This window comes from Podarcis liolepis, assembly GCF_965112155.1.
Source record: "Podarcis liolepis genome assembly, chromosome: 8".
NCBI lineage: Eukaryota > Metazoa > Chordata > Lepidosauria > Squamata > Lacertidae > Podarcis > Podarcis liolepis.
In genome coordinates, this window is record NC_139560.1 from 59938010 (window position 1) to 59955646 (window position 17637).

The 17637-nt window shown below is 41.4% G+C and overlaps 1 protein-coding gene across 5 annotated transcripts in view; it reads right to left on the reverse strand.

Moving 5' to 3' along the window:
* Positions 1-17637, reverse strand: part of RNF144B (ring finger protein 144B) — an 82279-nt gene that overhangs the window by 3194 nt on the left and 61448 nt on the right. For all 5 annotated transcript variants that reach the window (XM_083518889.1, XM_083518886.1, XM_083518888.1 and 2 more), the window contains 6 exons: positions 17042-17146; positions 5794-5854; positions 4844-5048; positions 3583-3727; positions 2256-2345; positions 22-2145 (listed from right to left, as the gene is read on the reverse strand). In XM_083518889.1, coding sequence (XP_083375015.1) covers positions 2005-2145; positions 2256-2345; positions 3583-3727; positions 4844-5048; positions 5794-5854; positions 17042-17146 — 747 coding nt within the window. In that variant the 3' untranslated portion in view covers positions 22-2004. The remainder of the gene's footprint in view (positions 1-21; positions 2146-2255; positions 2346-3582; positions 3728-4843; positions 5049-5793; positions 5855-17041; positions 17147-17637) is intronic.

Genomic DNA, 17637 nt, shown 5'->3' on the forward strand with positions numbered 1-17637 from the left:
GTGTTACAGAGCGAAAAATACGGTACTTAGTTAAAGCCTCCTGAAAGCTTGTTTCTTTTAAAAATGGCAAGAGAAAAATAAACTTGACTACATGTCTGTCCATTGTACTTTGAACCAGATATTGCTGATTAAAGAGGACTGCATAAGATAGAGGAATCCTTTAGCAGAATTCTAAGGAATTCCTTGCCAAGATGGCAATCACCTTTCTAAACTAGATGGTCCAACAACTTTAGATTGTTGTGGAGTGAATTTGCTTAGCTGAAATACTATGTACTATAGCAGCCTTTCCCAACTTTCAGTCTCCAGATGTTGCTGCACTACAAATCTCATTATACCTGACCACTGGATTTGCTGACTGGGAGTTGGAGTCCAACAACTCAAGCTGGGATAGGCTATACTATAGTACACGCTCAAATGCATATTTGTTTTGTGTGTGAATGTAATGTGCACACAGTATATACCATGAAACATACACACCTTGCCTTGAAGAATCATATTTATTTACATTTGTACTCTACCTCTAAAGTACTCAATACAGAACAACATGAGGCCACAACCAGATAGTCAGCCCAAAGCTAAAGACTGTGGTGTATATAAGCATAATATTTCAAGAAAGTGTTGCTATATGTTTGTTATGCAACACCATTTTTCACCACAATTCCTCTTACGCTGTCTTGTAATCCAGCACTAGATAAAGTGGTTATCCCACTATTTCGACCTCATCCACTGTTTTCCAGATTATGCAGCTCCTTCAGTCACAATCTAACTATGGGCTTGTCTTATAGAAGACTAGAATTCATTATTGGGGGAAGGAGGCCTGTTCATCTTAAAGCTTGCAGCCATTAGCTAAGTTTTTATATAGGACTTGCTCAAGGTCTCTGTACTGTTTTTACAACTCCTCACTAACTCAGTGAAATAATGTAATTGGGCAGTATTTGCCCAGTGTAGTGTAATACACCTGAACAAATTGCTGGTGCTGTGTATGTTTGTGCGTGTGTTTAAGTGTACATGTAACCCTCCAATTTTCACCTGAAATTATAGTTTGCATCAATGATGGCCAACCTTTTTGGATAGTGCACCACAAGTTGCCAGAAGTGAAGCCAAAGGATGCACAGCACTCTAGTGCCACTGTAATACAAGGCTCGGGGCAGAGTAGGGGAGTATTGTTATTATACCAGGCCAACTGGATCCTGTTGCATACCACGAATCTCCCCTACACTTGCCACTTCTCGCACCAGTGCAACACATATTTTGCAAAACGCCTGACAATAATTCACACCCAGTCCTAATCAGTGGCTCAGGTAGAGCGATTTACTTGGCATATGGTACCGGTGCTATGTACCTGCACCAGCTGCTTCAGACCATTCTTTCTGATGCTGTACCAAGGCTGATACAACTCGTTGTGGGTCCAGTTTTGATTGGGCGTTTAGCAAATGTATATTAACAATATCCCATTTCAGTTGTACTTCATTTCCACTACCTTCCCCTTTTCAGGTATATGATTTTTTTTACAGGATATCTTTTTAGTAACTCTGAAATCTGCCCCTGGAAAGTGAAAACTCAATAATATCCAAAGATCTCTTACAACGGGGTTGCGTTGTTCCCCTGTCTTCCCTCACTTAACTGCAGGACTGCTCCATGAGCTGCAAAATTAAAGTTGCTCAAAAACGGGCACATATCCAGACTCTGGAAAATACTGTAGAACCAAACAGAGGTGGGTCGTTTTGAAGAACCTTTGAAACTATGTTTAGAACCCCTGCCTCTTTTCCTTTAAAAAAGAAAATAGCCAGAGCTGAACTGAAAACACCACAACAGACACCTATCCCACTGCGGAATGGCAACTTGCAAACAACACTGTGTCCCATGAAACTGTAGGCACTTTTTGCAGAAGTTGGCAAAGAGAAGGAGAATTGGTTGGGAAAGCATTGGCACCAGAGGTCAGCCTTCATGTCTTCTCCATCACATACAAGATGCAGGTCTTCACAGCCAATAGGGTGAAAAGCTTTAGGTTGTTGGCGGGTCATGTTTCTTTTTCTTGCCACGGCACGATTTGCAGACACAACAGATGATGCACGGTGAGGCTAGGAGCAGCAAGGGAGATGTTACCAGGGCTATGATACCCAGGCCCACAAGGATCCCAACAACCTGAAAAAAGCAGGAGGAGAAATGTGATAAGGAAAGGGAAAGCTGTGTGTGAGCAGATGGAAAACATATCAAATCCTGATATAGACTCAAGCTTGGGCCACCCACATTACCTGCGTTCTGTTCCACATAACTGAGGCACGGGAATGACCCAGTTTGTTTCGGCAAGGGCCTTTGTCATAATGCCTTAGGAAGATATCGTTCTGAAAGCAGAAAGAAAAGAGTGTGTTTAGTAGTTTGCACAAATACATTGGGCCTGCCTTGAAATAGGTGCCCAGGTGCCCAGTGCAAAGTCTGGTGGGTATTTTTGGCTCCCAAAACTTTTCTTCCAGCAGTACACTGATGCAAATGGGAATTTCTCAAGTGCAATTGCCACAGAAAATATGACACCTCTTGCTCTTCTACAAAATGTATGCTTTACAGAAAGGGAGACATGTGAGCGGACATGGAAAAACACACCCACAAATGTGGAAAGTCAGCTAATGAAACTGAACACAAAGGAGTCATCAGCATTTGCAAACCCACTTAATGTGATCAAATGCTGCAGTAAAGAGAGTTGCATCTATAACTTTGAGACATGCCAAAAAAGAGGGAGGGGGAAACCAGATTTGTGATCATGAAAAATGAAAATTATGTGAAGGCCAGTAACATTACGAGATAGAGAGAGAGAGAGAGAGAGAGAGAGAGAGAGAGAGAAAGTTATTGGTGAATGATTGCAAAATCAGGTATTTTCAGGATGAGGTGCTTGGGAAGAGAACTGCAACATTTGAACCCAACTTTTATAGAGGGGGGGCAGTAGCCAAACAGGAACAATCAGGGACAGATTAAGTGATGAATGGGGACTCCCCACTAAATCAGCAGCTTTTTCAATTGACAGTTTCTTCCAAAACATATCATGCAGTGCCTATTTATTGCTACTATAGGCAAGGCAAACGTATTAGCACAATACCCCTTTGATGCCATTAAGAGACACTCCCTGTTGAGTGCACACGTTCTGTTTAAGCGACAGCTACTATGTGACAGAGGACAGCCTGCGGCTCAGTAAGATAATGACAGCTCATCACCCAATAACTTAGACAGGTAGAATTTCTGGTGGTAGCTGCAATTACCACAGTAGCATAACAAGTGAATCTAACCTCAGTTAGAGAGAGGTTTACTCAAGTAAGGATGGAGGACAGGGTAAAACCAATTTGCTGGGGTAGCAAGAGAAGGGGAAGGGTATGGCCTTCGAGCCCCATCTGTAGGATTCGCATAGACATCCAAATGGGCAACCTGAGAATCAGGACTGGGTGAATCTTTGATCTGGTATAGCAATGCTCTTCTAAAATTCTTAGTTGCCAATAAGGTGTTTACCTCCCCTAGTTACAAGCCATTTTAAAGGAACTAGAGGGCAAAAACCTGGACAAGCCCACCCCAAAGCCCTTGGCACAGGTCACTTACATCCAGATTTTGCAGACAGTACCAGCAGAACGTGTGCTTGCAGTTCTTACACATCATTTGAGCACAGCCTTCATTCCTCTCAATATGGATCCGGCAAACTGGGCACTGCTTAATTGGAGCTTCTGTGGTGGTTTTGATAAGCACTCTAGAAAAGTAGAGGGGGGAAACCCTGTGAAAGATGGTAGTTCAACAAAGGACAGTAATCTGGAGAGACCTGTCAGAAGTAAGCATGGACCAATGGTACCAAATAGTATGGGAAACAGCCTTACTAGAAAAACTAACCAATAAACTGAAACTGACATGGGGACAAATATGGCTCCCCTTTATCACACACACAGCCCAACAAGACGACAAAAATCCACCAACAGCATACAAATCAATATGGCTAACCTGATCCAAAACACCCACCCACCCCACTCACACATGAAAACAAAGATCACCCTAGGCCAACCCCAACCTCTCTCACCACCAAAGGAACATAAGTGAATAGCAGAGAACCTGCACAAGCAACGCTGACACCAAACCCTATATATAGTAAAATAGAAACATCGCCACCCGACCCCACCCCCACCCATCTTTCCCCCCCTCCACCTCTTTCCCCCTTTTCTTCCTAATGTCTCAACAAATGTAAAAATGTAAAAATGTTACATGGGGGGGGGGGAATACGAGAGAGAGACATTGCACACACTTTTGTAAATCAAGAAAATATTTAATAATAATAAAAAAAACAAAGGATAGTAATAGTTCCATGATTATTTCACTGTCGTTCAGGTTGTGGCGTCTGGGCAAGTAGCACATGGAGCATCCTTAATCCATGTAGCTACACATACATGTGCAATATCACCATGGCATCAGACATCAGTACACTTTGGGGGCAGCTAGCACTGTAACTAGGACACTGCACCTGGGTCACAGCCACAGAAAACATTTAAAGTACTCTTATCACTTTAAGAATCATGGATTCCCCCCAAGAATTTTGGGAACTGTAGTTTCTTAAGGGTGCTAGGAACAGTAGCTCTGTGAAGAGTGAACTACAGTTCCCAGGGTTCTTTGACGGAAACCATGACTGTTTAGAGTGGTGCAAGAGTGCTTTCAAAGCACAGTGCAGGTATGTTCTGGCAATCTATTGAAAATGCTTCCCTGCCCCTGACAACTGGCAATGAATTAATTCTACATCTACAAATTTCAACTAAAGGAAAGCTGAAATTATTGCAATTACGATATGGAAGATTTGCAGCACCTCAGCAAATCCTTCTCTTACCCTTGCTCACTTGGTCCCACAATAAGATGGTTTTCCAGGCATAGCTTCTCCACATGCCAAGGCTCTTTGCATGATGAACAGAACGTCAAATAGCAAGCCTGACATTTTACAGGCACGGGTAGTCCAGATTCACTTGGTTCAATTTGGCACACGGACTGACAGTCAGCAGAAGGACACCAGGTTCTCAGGGGATCCAAATGCACTTCTAAAAAATGTTTATTAGAAATCCAAAAGCACAACATTTTTAATTATGTACTTCGTTTGCCATTTGTTGATTCATATTCAGCCTCCATTGTCATTGGCTTCAGCAACCAAGTCACTGTACTGTGGTCAATAGTATCTGACAAACCTCTTTATAAACCACAAAATGTCAAATTCTGAAGGCTTTGGTGGGGGCATATAAAACCTTTCAGCATCACAGCCAATTTTAAAAATGAAAATATTCTTAAAGTTATTTTTTTAAGCGGGGGGTTTGAGAGCATAGGGAGACAAAAAAATATTTTAGTATCATAGCAGCAGGCCTATAGGAGCAGCAAGGGTCTTTTAAAAAAAAAACCAAATGGGTGCATGTGTTTTTATATAGAAAAAACATGAGGGGGCACCATCATAGTGGAGGATCCACTTTTCTTAACAAAGGCAAATTGGAGGAGTTCTTGGACAGTCACAAAAAAAACTTGAGGGGGGCTTAGGTGCAGCCAATGGGCTGTGAGCCATATCTGTGATAAAAGTATGAGGGCATTATAATTGATAACATTCACCAGGTATTTTATTGCTTTCTTTTTCAATGCAGAAGCATTGGCTGTGTTCATATTCCTGCACTTCCTTTTTACAAAAAGGCATTTTTTTAGTCTAATTAGTCCTTCAACCTATTATTCAAACTGTTTTGTGAGTTTAATTATACATGTATAATATCTGGTATTAACCCCCCTAAATCAATGTAAAAGCCACACCTCTTTCAAATTTCAATCGCTGGTATAACTGAAATTGATCAGCAGGTACCAACCTGGAGATCTGAAAGAAAGAAAGAAGACAAGATGTTAAGATGGAAGATGGGGGATTAACTAATCCGAAAAATGAGTCAAACGAGAATGTCTGTTGACATTTGCTTCCATTATTTCTCCCGTGCTCCGTAAGTTCAGAGAGGGGGAAAGAGAGAAAGCAATCACAACAAGGCTTCAATTTTGAATTCAAGATCATTTGGCAATTTAAGAGGGACACAAATGTTAAAAGGTAAACTGCCAAAGCCAAAGCTGGTTAGTATTTACAAGAACTCAACTGCAAACAATATTCTATTCTGCTAAAACAAATATGAGTAATTTCTGGTACAATTCATCATACAACTGCCAGCATAGTTTGAAATGAATAATTAGTGGTGTTAACTTGTTGGGGCTGCTTTGGGCTATGCTGATCAGGCATCCACACGAAGTTTGGCATCAGTGGCAATGCAATGAAATGCTCAAAAATCACAGACAAAAAACCCACCTTCCAATGAATTGTTTGTTTTTTGAATTGTTGTCATATCATCACAGAAACCACTTTTCAACCCATTGTGATAAAACCTTTATTCAAATACCCAGATTTGACACAGAGTAAATTAGAATTAAGTTTCTCAAAATAAAAAGCACTTTCTCTGAACTTTACTGCCAAGTTTACAGTCTCTTGCCACTACTATATAGATTCACACCACTCAGTACATCCAGGGCAATCTCAGGTTTGCAGTGCTCCTCATTCAATTGCACAAACTTTGAATTCACAAGCAACTTTGATAATATTGGACCAATACCAATAAAAATAGACTACAGGGAGAACAGGAAACAAAACAAAACAAAAATAAATAATATGAAGACAGTATGACTCACTAGATCATGGGATAATAAACTGAACATGAACCAACGATATGATTCTGTAGCAAAAAAAGTTGATGTTTATATTACTTAATAAGTTTGTGTTGATATTTTTAAATTATTTGGAAAGTACTTGTACCATTGTATTTAATTCCAGATAGCCAGTCCAGCTCATATTTCAAATGCTGAATGATGTTTCAGAAGACAATCCACAAAAAGATGGCAATAAGAAATTCAGGAAAGGTTTACAACAATGATTTTTTAAATAAAGAAAATTACAAGAACAGATTAGGCTACAGGGAAATTTGCACTTTTCAAATATTTAAAGAGGATGTTAAAAAAAAAGGAAGGAAACATATGCCAGGCATTCTTTATGAATAACCATGTTCTACATATTGACCTAAAAGAGCACCTTCCCCAATATACTGTAAACCATCTCAGACCCTACAAACGGCATGTGAGACCATGTTGGTGGTGCCTTCAAGGGCTTTCTGGTTGGTGTTGTTTCATGCCAGGGCCTGTTTAGTGGTGGTTCACCATTTGTGGAATGCCCTCCCTGGTGAAATGTGCCTTTCTCTATCATTAATGAAAACATACCTGTTCACCCAGGCGTCTGATAAATGGACATTGTTCCTGGCAACCCTGAGATCATTGAATTGAGAGCGTGTTTTTATAATGTGTTTAACTGCAACTGTTTTTAGAACACCTTTCTTTTTTTAAAAAAGAGACGTGTTTGCCATCCCAGGCTCCTTCAAGAGGAAGCAAAGGATATAAATTCAATAAATAAATAAATAGTTGTGGAATGTCTGTAGGATCTCTCCCGTATCTAAGGTACTAGGTTTATGGCTGAACAGCCATAGAAGAACAGCATGCACAAAAGAGACCTATTTTTTCTCCTCTTGTCCTAAGATGAACCCAAATGATTCTTTTTAGGAAATTTATTAGCTCATAACTGCTAGATACACTGAATTAAGCAGAGAATTTTGGCACATCATAAATCACTGCAATGGAGGGTTACAGATTGCGGTAAGGAAAAAGCAGGATAAACAACTCTGATCCAATCCTGTTTGCTGTTCATAACCCTATGCGCCAGAAACACAACCACCCAGTTCCCTATGTCAATGATGCCGCCGCCAGGTCTTGGAGATGGAAATAAACCAAGAGCAGTCACCAAAAACTACTAGATTGTCAGATCCAGTCATGTTGTCTTCAAACCCTTGACTCAGTTTACCAGCCATCAGTCAAGATGGTGGTGGAACAGTCACTCTTTCTCAGGTCATTCTATCTTTCATTAATTTGTCAGATACAACATGATAACTGTCATAAACGAACTGGGGGAGGAGAAGAAATGAAAGGTGTGGGTGGCTTTCTACTAGCTCAATTACTAGTGCATATCATTGCAGCTGAAAAATATAGCATATGAAAAGCCAAACTATTAAAATAAACTTAATAACTCAAAAATGCAAAAGGAGTCCCAAGAAATCCCTTGTGTGGTCTGCAGTAGGGATGGATGAATCTGCCAATTTCAGTTTTCCCTTTTTTCTAGTCTTTTTCCACATCCGTTTGCATTTTTTAAAAATAAAATAATGAAAATTCACCAGCATTTTAGTGCTGATCACTTCTAACATAAATATTTGTATGCCATTTCGCCTAATATATACAGTTTTGCAAAGCAACTTTCTGTAATATAATGCATTTTATGTTATTTTGCTAATCTATGGATTTTTATGCACACTTTGCCCCAGTACATGCATTTTCGCATGCATTGCTTGGCTGCAGAACCACATTGCAAAATTTGGTGCAGTACAAATGCACTGGCAGTAGCCCTGAATTGGCTCTGCTGGTGCATTTGCACTGCGCTGAGTTATCAGACAGAAAAGCAATGACAAACCTAGACAGCATCTTAAAAAGCAAAGACATCACCTTGCCAACAAAGGTCTGTATAGTTAAAGCCATGGTTTTCCCAGTAGTGATGTATGGAAGTGAGAGCTGGACCATAAAGAAGGCTGATCGCCAAAGAATGGATGCTTTTGAATTATGGTGCTGGAGGAGACTCTTGAGACTCCCATGGACTGCAAGAAGATCAAACCTATCCATTCTTAAGGAAATCAGCCCCGAGTGCTCACTGGAAGGACAGATCCTGAAGCTGAGGCTCCAGTACTTTGGCCACCTCGTGAGAAGAGAAGACTCCCTGGAAAAGACCCTGATGTTGGGAAAGATGGAGGGCACAAGGAGAAGGGGACAACAGAGGACGAGATGGTTGGATAGTGTTCTTGAAGCTACCAGCATGAGTTTGACCAAACTGCGGGAGGCAGTGGAAGACAGGAGTGCCTGGCGTGCTCTGGTCCATGTGGTCACGAAGAGTCGGACATGGCTAAACAACTAAACAACAACAGAGTTCTCAGACACCTTCCCCCTCTCCCTCTTGATAAGCAACAGTGACCCATGTGAAGGGAAGCCAGCACAGCAACTCTGCTGCAGAAGAACACAAGCAAAGAGGAACATTATCAACATATACAGAAGCTTGCAGTTCCACACCTGGGACACAGCCACAAAGAAAGCCCTCTCACATGTTACTCTTAATGCAGCTCAGAAAGAGTCTTCCTGCTCCATTAACCTATTCAGCTACTAATACAGATAAGTTAGCTTATCGATACCCACTTTCTGGGTGTACTCTAATAGTGTACATTGTATGACAAACAGAACTGTCTTACAAAAGCTAGTAAATGTTAGCTAGTAAATGTTCTGGGACAAAAATAGTACCATGCATTTTTTATTGCAGCAAGTTTAAAACAATAATTTCTCAAGTCTTTTTAGCTTGTCATGTATATATATGGTCTATAGATAATTCACCTAGTCCATGCTGTAGATATTTAAGTGCTAGTAATGTTGCATACTACATAATGGAAGATGGTTTCAGGGAACACATTTCTATAAATCAAGAGCACAGATTTAATTTATATTCCCTCCAATATCCCCACTACTTTTGGCTTCCATAGCAGGTCACATTATTACCGCCCCTATTCTAACAAAAGCCTGTGCATTATATCCATCATAAAATATTCATTTGTTCCATTAAGGAACTCCCTTGCCACTTAGAACAAGTCTTTATGGGTTTTTTATTAAAAACAGCAATATGTGGAGAGAAATGAAATGATTATATATTCAAAAGTAAACATATTTGGCCAATGTTCAAAAAAACAAAACAAACAAATCCCGAACATTTAATGGAATTTAGGAGGACTACCATGTGAGAGACTGTTGTGTTGACAACAAAGCATGTACCACAAGTTTATAGTTTCAAATTTAATTTGTGAAATGCAGCACTCTGAAACACTTATAGACTACCTCCTCCTATGTGTCCCATTACAATTTATTTTAAAAGATTCCATTTGTGGCTCTTTGATGCCATCTACAAATCACTATGCAACTCACTCCAATGGCAAATTGTGGCCAAGGCTGAACATCTTTTTGAAACATGCTGAATGAGGCCACCTACTTGGACTGACTTTTAGGACTCAGTGTTAAGTCAGGATAGAAAGATGGGGGGAAATAAACAGATTTAATTACATTTTTACTCTAAGAGACAGTGGCTTGTTTGCGCCCACGTTTTCTTTTTCTTTTTTTACAGGATGGGAACTTGCTTCCATTACTGACATGCAGTTATGTATATATATATATATATATATATATATATGTGTGTGTGTGTGTGTGTGTGTGTGTGTGTGTGTGTGTGTGTGTGTGTATATATATATATATATGCTTTCGTAGATTTTCACGGGTACAGGAATGCAGGTTTTGGTGTCTTCGGGTGTCTTCCCGTGTAAGAGTTGGGGTGTCTAGGCGACGTTTCGACGAGGTCTCACTCGTCATCTTCAGGCTGGTGCTTTCGGCTTCTTGTTACTGGAACAGAGCAGGATCTCAGTGTTTGAGTTCCTATAAATACTGTGGAGGGGGTGTGGTGTATAGCCTCCAACGTTCTGGGCAGAGAGGAAGTTCCCAGGTTAGTGTGCCTTTTCTTCTTTTGTTCCTTAATTACTTGAGGGATATCTTGAGTGATTTCTTGAGTGATATTCTGAGTACCACTTAGGTGGGTCATTAGGTGTGGATTAGTTGCTAAAGCTTTCGTGTCTTGACCTCTTGAGCTTGTGAAGAGTTTTTCTGAGAAGATGGCTGTACTGCACTTAGTTGTGCTCTGGCTTGGCTTCGTGTATAGGGGCGAGCTGTGGTTTTGTGCCCTGTGCCAGCCAGATCTGTGTAGGGATTGCAGGGGGGTGCAGCATCCGGAGGTGCCACTATGGTTTGGCTACTGGATGGTGTCTGTAATTTATCTGTGGAGAGGGTCTGGGTTTGGGTCTGGTGTGGTTGATTGGTGATGGCGTTCTGTGTGCCTCTGGTTCTGGTGTCGGTTTTTGTGGGGAGGGCTAATTTCCAGATGTCTGGCAGGCGGGACGTGTCGTCACGCTTGTTCATGTTGTGAGGGTGTTTCTCTATCTCGATGGCTTCCATGATTATTCTCTTGTGGTGATGTTCCATGTTAAAGAGCAATTTGGAATCTGCAAAATTAATTTCGTGTCCTGTTTCTTTCATGTGTTGGAAAAGAGAGGAAGTTTTTTCTTCTTTTTTGACGGCATTCTTGTGTTCTGCGATACGTGCATTTATTCGTCTGTTTGTTTGTCCAATGTACGTGGCTGGGCAGACTTTGCAGGGTATTTCATAGACCCCTTGGTTTTCCAACTGGATTTTATCTTTGGGGTTTCTGAGGATATTGGCTATTTTTTGGTTGGTGCAAAAGGCTGTTTTGATATTGTGTTTATGGAGGATTTTGCTAATTTTATCTGTAGTGCCCTTGATATAAGGAAGGAGGGCCATGCCATTGTTTTCTTCTGTGTCTTGGTTTTTGGGGGGTGTTTCTTTTTGGATTAGCTTCGTAACCCTGTTTTGCTGGTATCCATTGGCGATTAACACATTTGAGAGATTCTGTAACTCAGTTGTCAAGTGGTCTTTGTCAGTCAGGCGTTTGGTTCTGGAGATGAGATAGCAAAACTATCAAGTCTACTCCAAGACCCTACCTACCAACCTATAAAAACAGATCCCACCACCTATCTGGAAAAAACCACCAAATCCAAAATAAAAGCCTCTCCTATCAGTGAAGAAATCCAGCTAAGAATCATCCCCAGAGAAAAATCATCCAGATGCCCCAAACTCTACGGTCTCCCCAAGATACACAAAGAAGGAACACCACTCAGACCAATAGTCAGCTCCATAGGCTCACCTCTACAAAATCTCGCTAAATTTCTCGCTAAGCAACTTCAGCCCTATGCAGAATCCATCGCTTCACACGTTACAAACTCCTTCCAGTTCATAGAAACAATAAAGAAACAAAACCTACATCCCGATGACCTACTTGTGAGCTTCGATGTTGTATCTCTCTTCACACAAGTGCCCATTAATGAAGCCTTGACAGCCATTCAAAACAAATACAATCCCCCCGAATACATCCTGGACCTGACCAACCACTGCCTAACCAACACGTACTTCATCCACAATGGACAAAGATACAAACAGATAGAAGGAGCACCTATGGGATCACCCCTCTCACCGGTCATCGCAAATTTGTACATGGAACACTTTGAAACCAATGCTTTAGACAAGTCAGAACACAAACCCAAACTTTGGCTCAGATATGTTGACGACACCTTTGTAATTTGGCCACACGGGAAAGAAAAACTAGATAGCTTCCTCACACATCTCAACAGCCTACACCCCAAAATACAATTCACTATGGAAATAGAAGCCAACAACCAACTTCCCTTCCTTGACGTCCTAATCTACAAAAAACCTGATGGCTCCCTAGGACACACTATCTACCGGAAAAAAACACACACCAACCGCTACTTACATGCACAATCACACCACCACCCTGCACAAATAAACTCCGTAGCCAAGACTCTCATCTCCAGAACCAAACGCCTGACTGACAAAGACCACTTGACAACTGAGTTACAGAATCTCTCAAATGTGTTAATCGCCAATGGATACCAGCAAAACAGGGTTACGAAGCTAATCCAAAAAGAAACACCCCCCAAAAACCAAGACACAGAAGAAAACAATGGCATGGCCCTCCTTCCTTATATCAAGGGCACTACAGATAAAATTAGCAAAATCCTCCATAAACACAATATCAAAACAGCCTTTTGCACCAACCAAAAAATAGCCAATATCCTCAGAAACCCCAAAGATAAAATCCAGTTGGAAAACCAAGGGGTCTATGAAATACCCTGCAAAGTCTGCCCAGCCACGTACATTGGACAAACAAACAGACGAATAAATGCACGTATCGCAGAACACAAGAATGCCGTCAAAAAAGAAGAAAAAACTTCCTCTCTTTTCCAACACATGAAAGAAACAGGACACGAAATTAATTTTGCAGATTCCAAATTGCTCTTTAACATGGAACATCACCACAAGAGAATAATCATGGAAGCCATCGAGATAGAGAAACACCCTCACAACATGAACAAGCGTGACGACACGTCCCGCCTGCCAGACATCTGGAAATTAGCCCTCCCCACAAAAACCGACACCAGAACCAGAGGCACACAGAACGCCATCACCAATCAACCACACCAGACCCAAACCCAGACCCTCTCCACAGATAAATTACAGACACCATCCAGTAGCCAAACCATAGTGGCACCTCCGGATGCTGCACCCCCCTGCAATCCCTACACAGATCTGGCTGGCACAGGGCACAAAACCACAGCTCGCCCCTATACACGAAGCCAAGCCAGAGCACAACTAAGTGCAGTACAGCCATCTTCTCAGAAAAACTCTTCACAAGCTCAAGAGGTCAAGACACGAAAGCTTTAGCAACTAATCCACACCTAATGACCCACCTAAGTGGTACTCAGAATATCACTCAAGAAATCACTCAAGATATCCCTCAAGTAATTAAGGAACAAAAGAAGAAAAGGCACACTAACCTGGGAACTTCCTCTCTGCCCAGAACGTTGGAGGCTATACACCACACCCCCTCAACAGTATTTATAGGAACTCAAACACTGAGATCCTGCTCTGTTCCAGTAACAAGAAGCCGAAAGCACCAGCCTGAAGATGACGAGTGAGACCTCATCGAAACGTCGCCTAGACACCCCAACTCTTACACGGGAAGACACCCGAAGACACCAAAACATATATATATATATATATATATATATATATATATATATATATATGCTTTCGTAGATTTTCACGGGTACAGGAATGCAGGTTTTGGTGTCTTCGGGTGTCTTCCCGTGTAAGAGTTGGGGTGTCTAGGCGACGTTTCGCCTTTAGCGACGTTTTAGCTTTAGCAACTAATCCTCACCTAATGACCCACCTAAGTGGTACTCAGAATATCACTCAAGAAATCACTCAAAATATCCCTCAAGTAATCAAGGAACAAAAGAAGAAAAGGCACACTAACCTGGGAACTTCCTCTCTGCCCAGAACGTTGGAGGCTATACACCACACCCCCTCCACAGTATTTATAGGAACTCAAACACTGAGATCCTGCTCTGTTCCAGTAACAAGAAGCCGAAAGCACCAGCCTGAAGATGACGAGTGAGACCTCGTCGAAACGTCGCCTAGACACCCCAACTCTTACACGGGAAGACACCCGAAGACACCAAAACCTGCATATATATATATATATATATATATATATATATATATATGAATATGAGATCCTTCTTACAAACAGCAGATAAATTAATTTGATTCTTCAAGTATCTGCTCCATACATGCACAGTGTACAGAACATTTTCTACATCTCGTCATTCTCCTCCTGAAGTTGCCTAGACAACCTTGTTTGCCATGAATAAGGTTAGCTTCATTTCAATTACAGATTCTTCCCAGGCAAGGAATCAATATGCTTCATAACGGTATATCTTCAGACAGAGCAAATGTCAGGAAATCATCTTGGCAAACAACAGCAAAGAGTTTTTTTGTCAGATTCTCAGCCTCACATCAAGCCTCCGTCATACAATGTCATGATCTTCTTAGATTAGAACTGGTTACAACATCAGCATCAGAGTAAGCTACAAGTTTCTCACCCTTGGTTTAAGGGGATAAGTAAGGGTGTGCTCACCAAAACTCACCATTAAGAGGCCTTAAGGAGTTGAGCACATTGGTCAGTTGCCAATCGGGAACTGTCAATAGTCACACACCAAGGTTGCTGGTTATAGGTAGTTTGAATTCCCCCTTCCAGTCATTCCTTGCTTTGGGTTACTCTTCCTCTCTAGGTTACCCAAAGTGTGGGTTGCGTTAACTTACCTGCTATCTGTAGGTGGGCTATTAGTAACATAGCTATGTCCTTGTATGTAATAGAACCTTTGGCCCTTTTAAGTGAGACTTGTTTGGGACTCCCATTCTTTATTGCCAATCTATTCTGGCACAGGTAGTGGGTGCTTACCACTGGTAACAGATTCATGATGGGAAAACAAGTGATGAGCCCAGAAATTCCAATGATTTTCAGTACACTTATGAGTTTGTATTCACCATAGCCCAGCAAATAGCCCAACAATAGAAACAGCCTAAAGGACATACATATCTCACTTTTAAGTTAATATCAGGACTCAGTCTGGAACAATATATGCCAAAAATCATTGGCTAGCTCCCGGTAGGAGGTGGAAGCCTGACCCAGACTATTAAGGTCATGGTTCTGGATTGGTTTTTTTAATGTAGTCAAGGAAAGATTAGCATGGAAATGTGATCAGAACTCTGTTGGCAAAGCAATAGGCAGCAGTAGGAAGGGCTGTGAAGCTGCCCTATATGTTAATCAAGAGAGGCATCAGGTTGTTAAAACTTTAATGCAATTAAGATCACTTCTTGTCCTTGCTCCTATTCTGTTCAGGAGATATTATTCCTTATGTGCTCAGTGAAAATCATAAATATATAATGAATAATCACCCTGAACAGAATTTAGTGCATTCCATCATTCATGGACCATTAAATACATTCTTCGTTGTTTATTCATTCAATTCTTTGCCCCTCAGAGTACAGAGGAAAACATTAATGGCCCATTAATGCATACCCTCATGTGCCCTCTTGCTTAGCTAATTGAAATGGATCTTTAGATTTCAGAAGCTTTATGAACACTATCATATTCCAGTGTTGCTTTGTGTTTTCCGTGCAAACTTTGAAGTCACACACTCAAGACAAAACATTAAAGTGAAAGCTTATGAATAATCCAGGCTCATGTTATCCGAGCAAAAGACCAAGTGGCCTTACCCACATATATTTGCCAATTATGAAATCCGAGTTGAATACCTGACTCGCACCATTTTCAAATGTAGCCTTAAAAATCATATGAATCTTGTGGGAAATCGCAGGCCCCTCTCTTGTGTGGCATACATTCTGGTGAATTAAGTGCTTTCATAGATGTGGTGAAAAATGTGAGGTGACCACCACTGGAAAGAGTTCATGGTTGTACCTGTGGTAAAGTGGTCACATGATAGTTTCACCAAGAACACTTGCTCAACAGACTCTGGCAGTGTTGCAGCTGTGCATGTTAATTGTAGTTCACCTTACAAGTTGCTGTTGTGGCAAATGTTCCTTCTAGCATTAAGGAGGAAGCGCTGGGATGTCGTGGTGGGAGGCACAGATGGAGAAAGGGGTGTACAGAGAGGAAGGGCAGGGAAGGTAAAGGAGCAGACTGCAAAATGCTTGAAGACATTACGTGAACAGGGATCATGGAGTCTAGTCTACAAAAGCTTTGGCTATAATAAGTTTGGTAGTTAAGGTACACCAATGCTCATGTTTTCACCTCTAATTTCACCTGCTGTTTGTCCAGCCTTTCTTCAGAAATCTTGTCAATATAAAATAAGTAGCTTGTGTCCCAACCAACACACACACACACACACACACACACACACAACCGTTATATGTATACATAAGTACCATCACTTCTCCTGAAAACGATTACCTTCAAATTTCTATTCACACTTGCCCCCAGTTCACAATTTAAGCAGCAAGCGACATGTGTAAAACTCTCTACGATTTGTGTTTTACAACCTGGAATGCCATACATATTCCAACATTCATTTTCTAAAGGAGGGCTGGTGACATTCAGATTGGGGATGTTCTGGCTTTTAAGCAGACAATTTTGAGACCGCCTGGATGCCAAGTAAACATTTCCCCAGGAAAGGAAAAACAAGAAGAAAACCATCTGCTTGTTTCTAGTTTCTCCTGTCAAGTGGGCCTCCTGCCAAGTAGTCATTAGAGTAATTAAGGGGAGGAAACATTCTAATGTATTCATTATGTAAATGAACAAAGAATATTAGAAAGAAAAAGAAGTGACAAATGGAGATACCTCAGTTTCTTGCACAGTCCCATGGTTGAGGCACATCATGTCTGGACAAGTGATGGGAGAACCACACCCCTCACGAATAGCCAGCTGCATATACTGTTTCAGGCACTAAAAGAAGAAGAAAGGGGAGAAAACGTAAGTTACAAACTGTATCTTAACTAACAGTATACCGTCACTTCTTTAATTGGCTCTCTTTGAGCTTCAGTACTCCAAGAACTGCAATTGCGATTGCAAAGCAAAGATTAAACAACTGACTACAAAAACCTTCATTGTGTCCCAGAAGCACACAGGCTCAGAGTCAGCAACCAGGCGCAACAAACGTACATGAGACCAGCGTGTGGGTCAAAACTGACTGCAACTTTATTGGTTACAGATATATCAGAGTTTGGCATCGCATAGAGCAAGGATCTGTTGGACAGACAGTCTTGCTGTCTGATACCAGGCCCAGCCTGCCTGCTGGACCTACTCCCAGGAAGCAGCTGCCAGACTCTTGATACCAGTGCTGTGAGCATGCAACAGCCTGCCCCAGTCCCCCAAGCTAGAACCTAAGCATTCAGGTGCCACCCCAAGACCCCTTACGGGAATTGCCTCGCTATCTC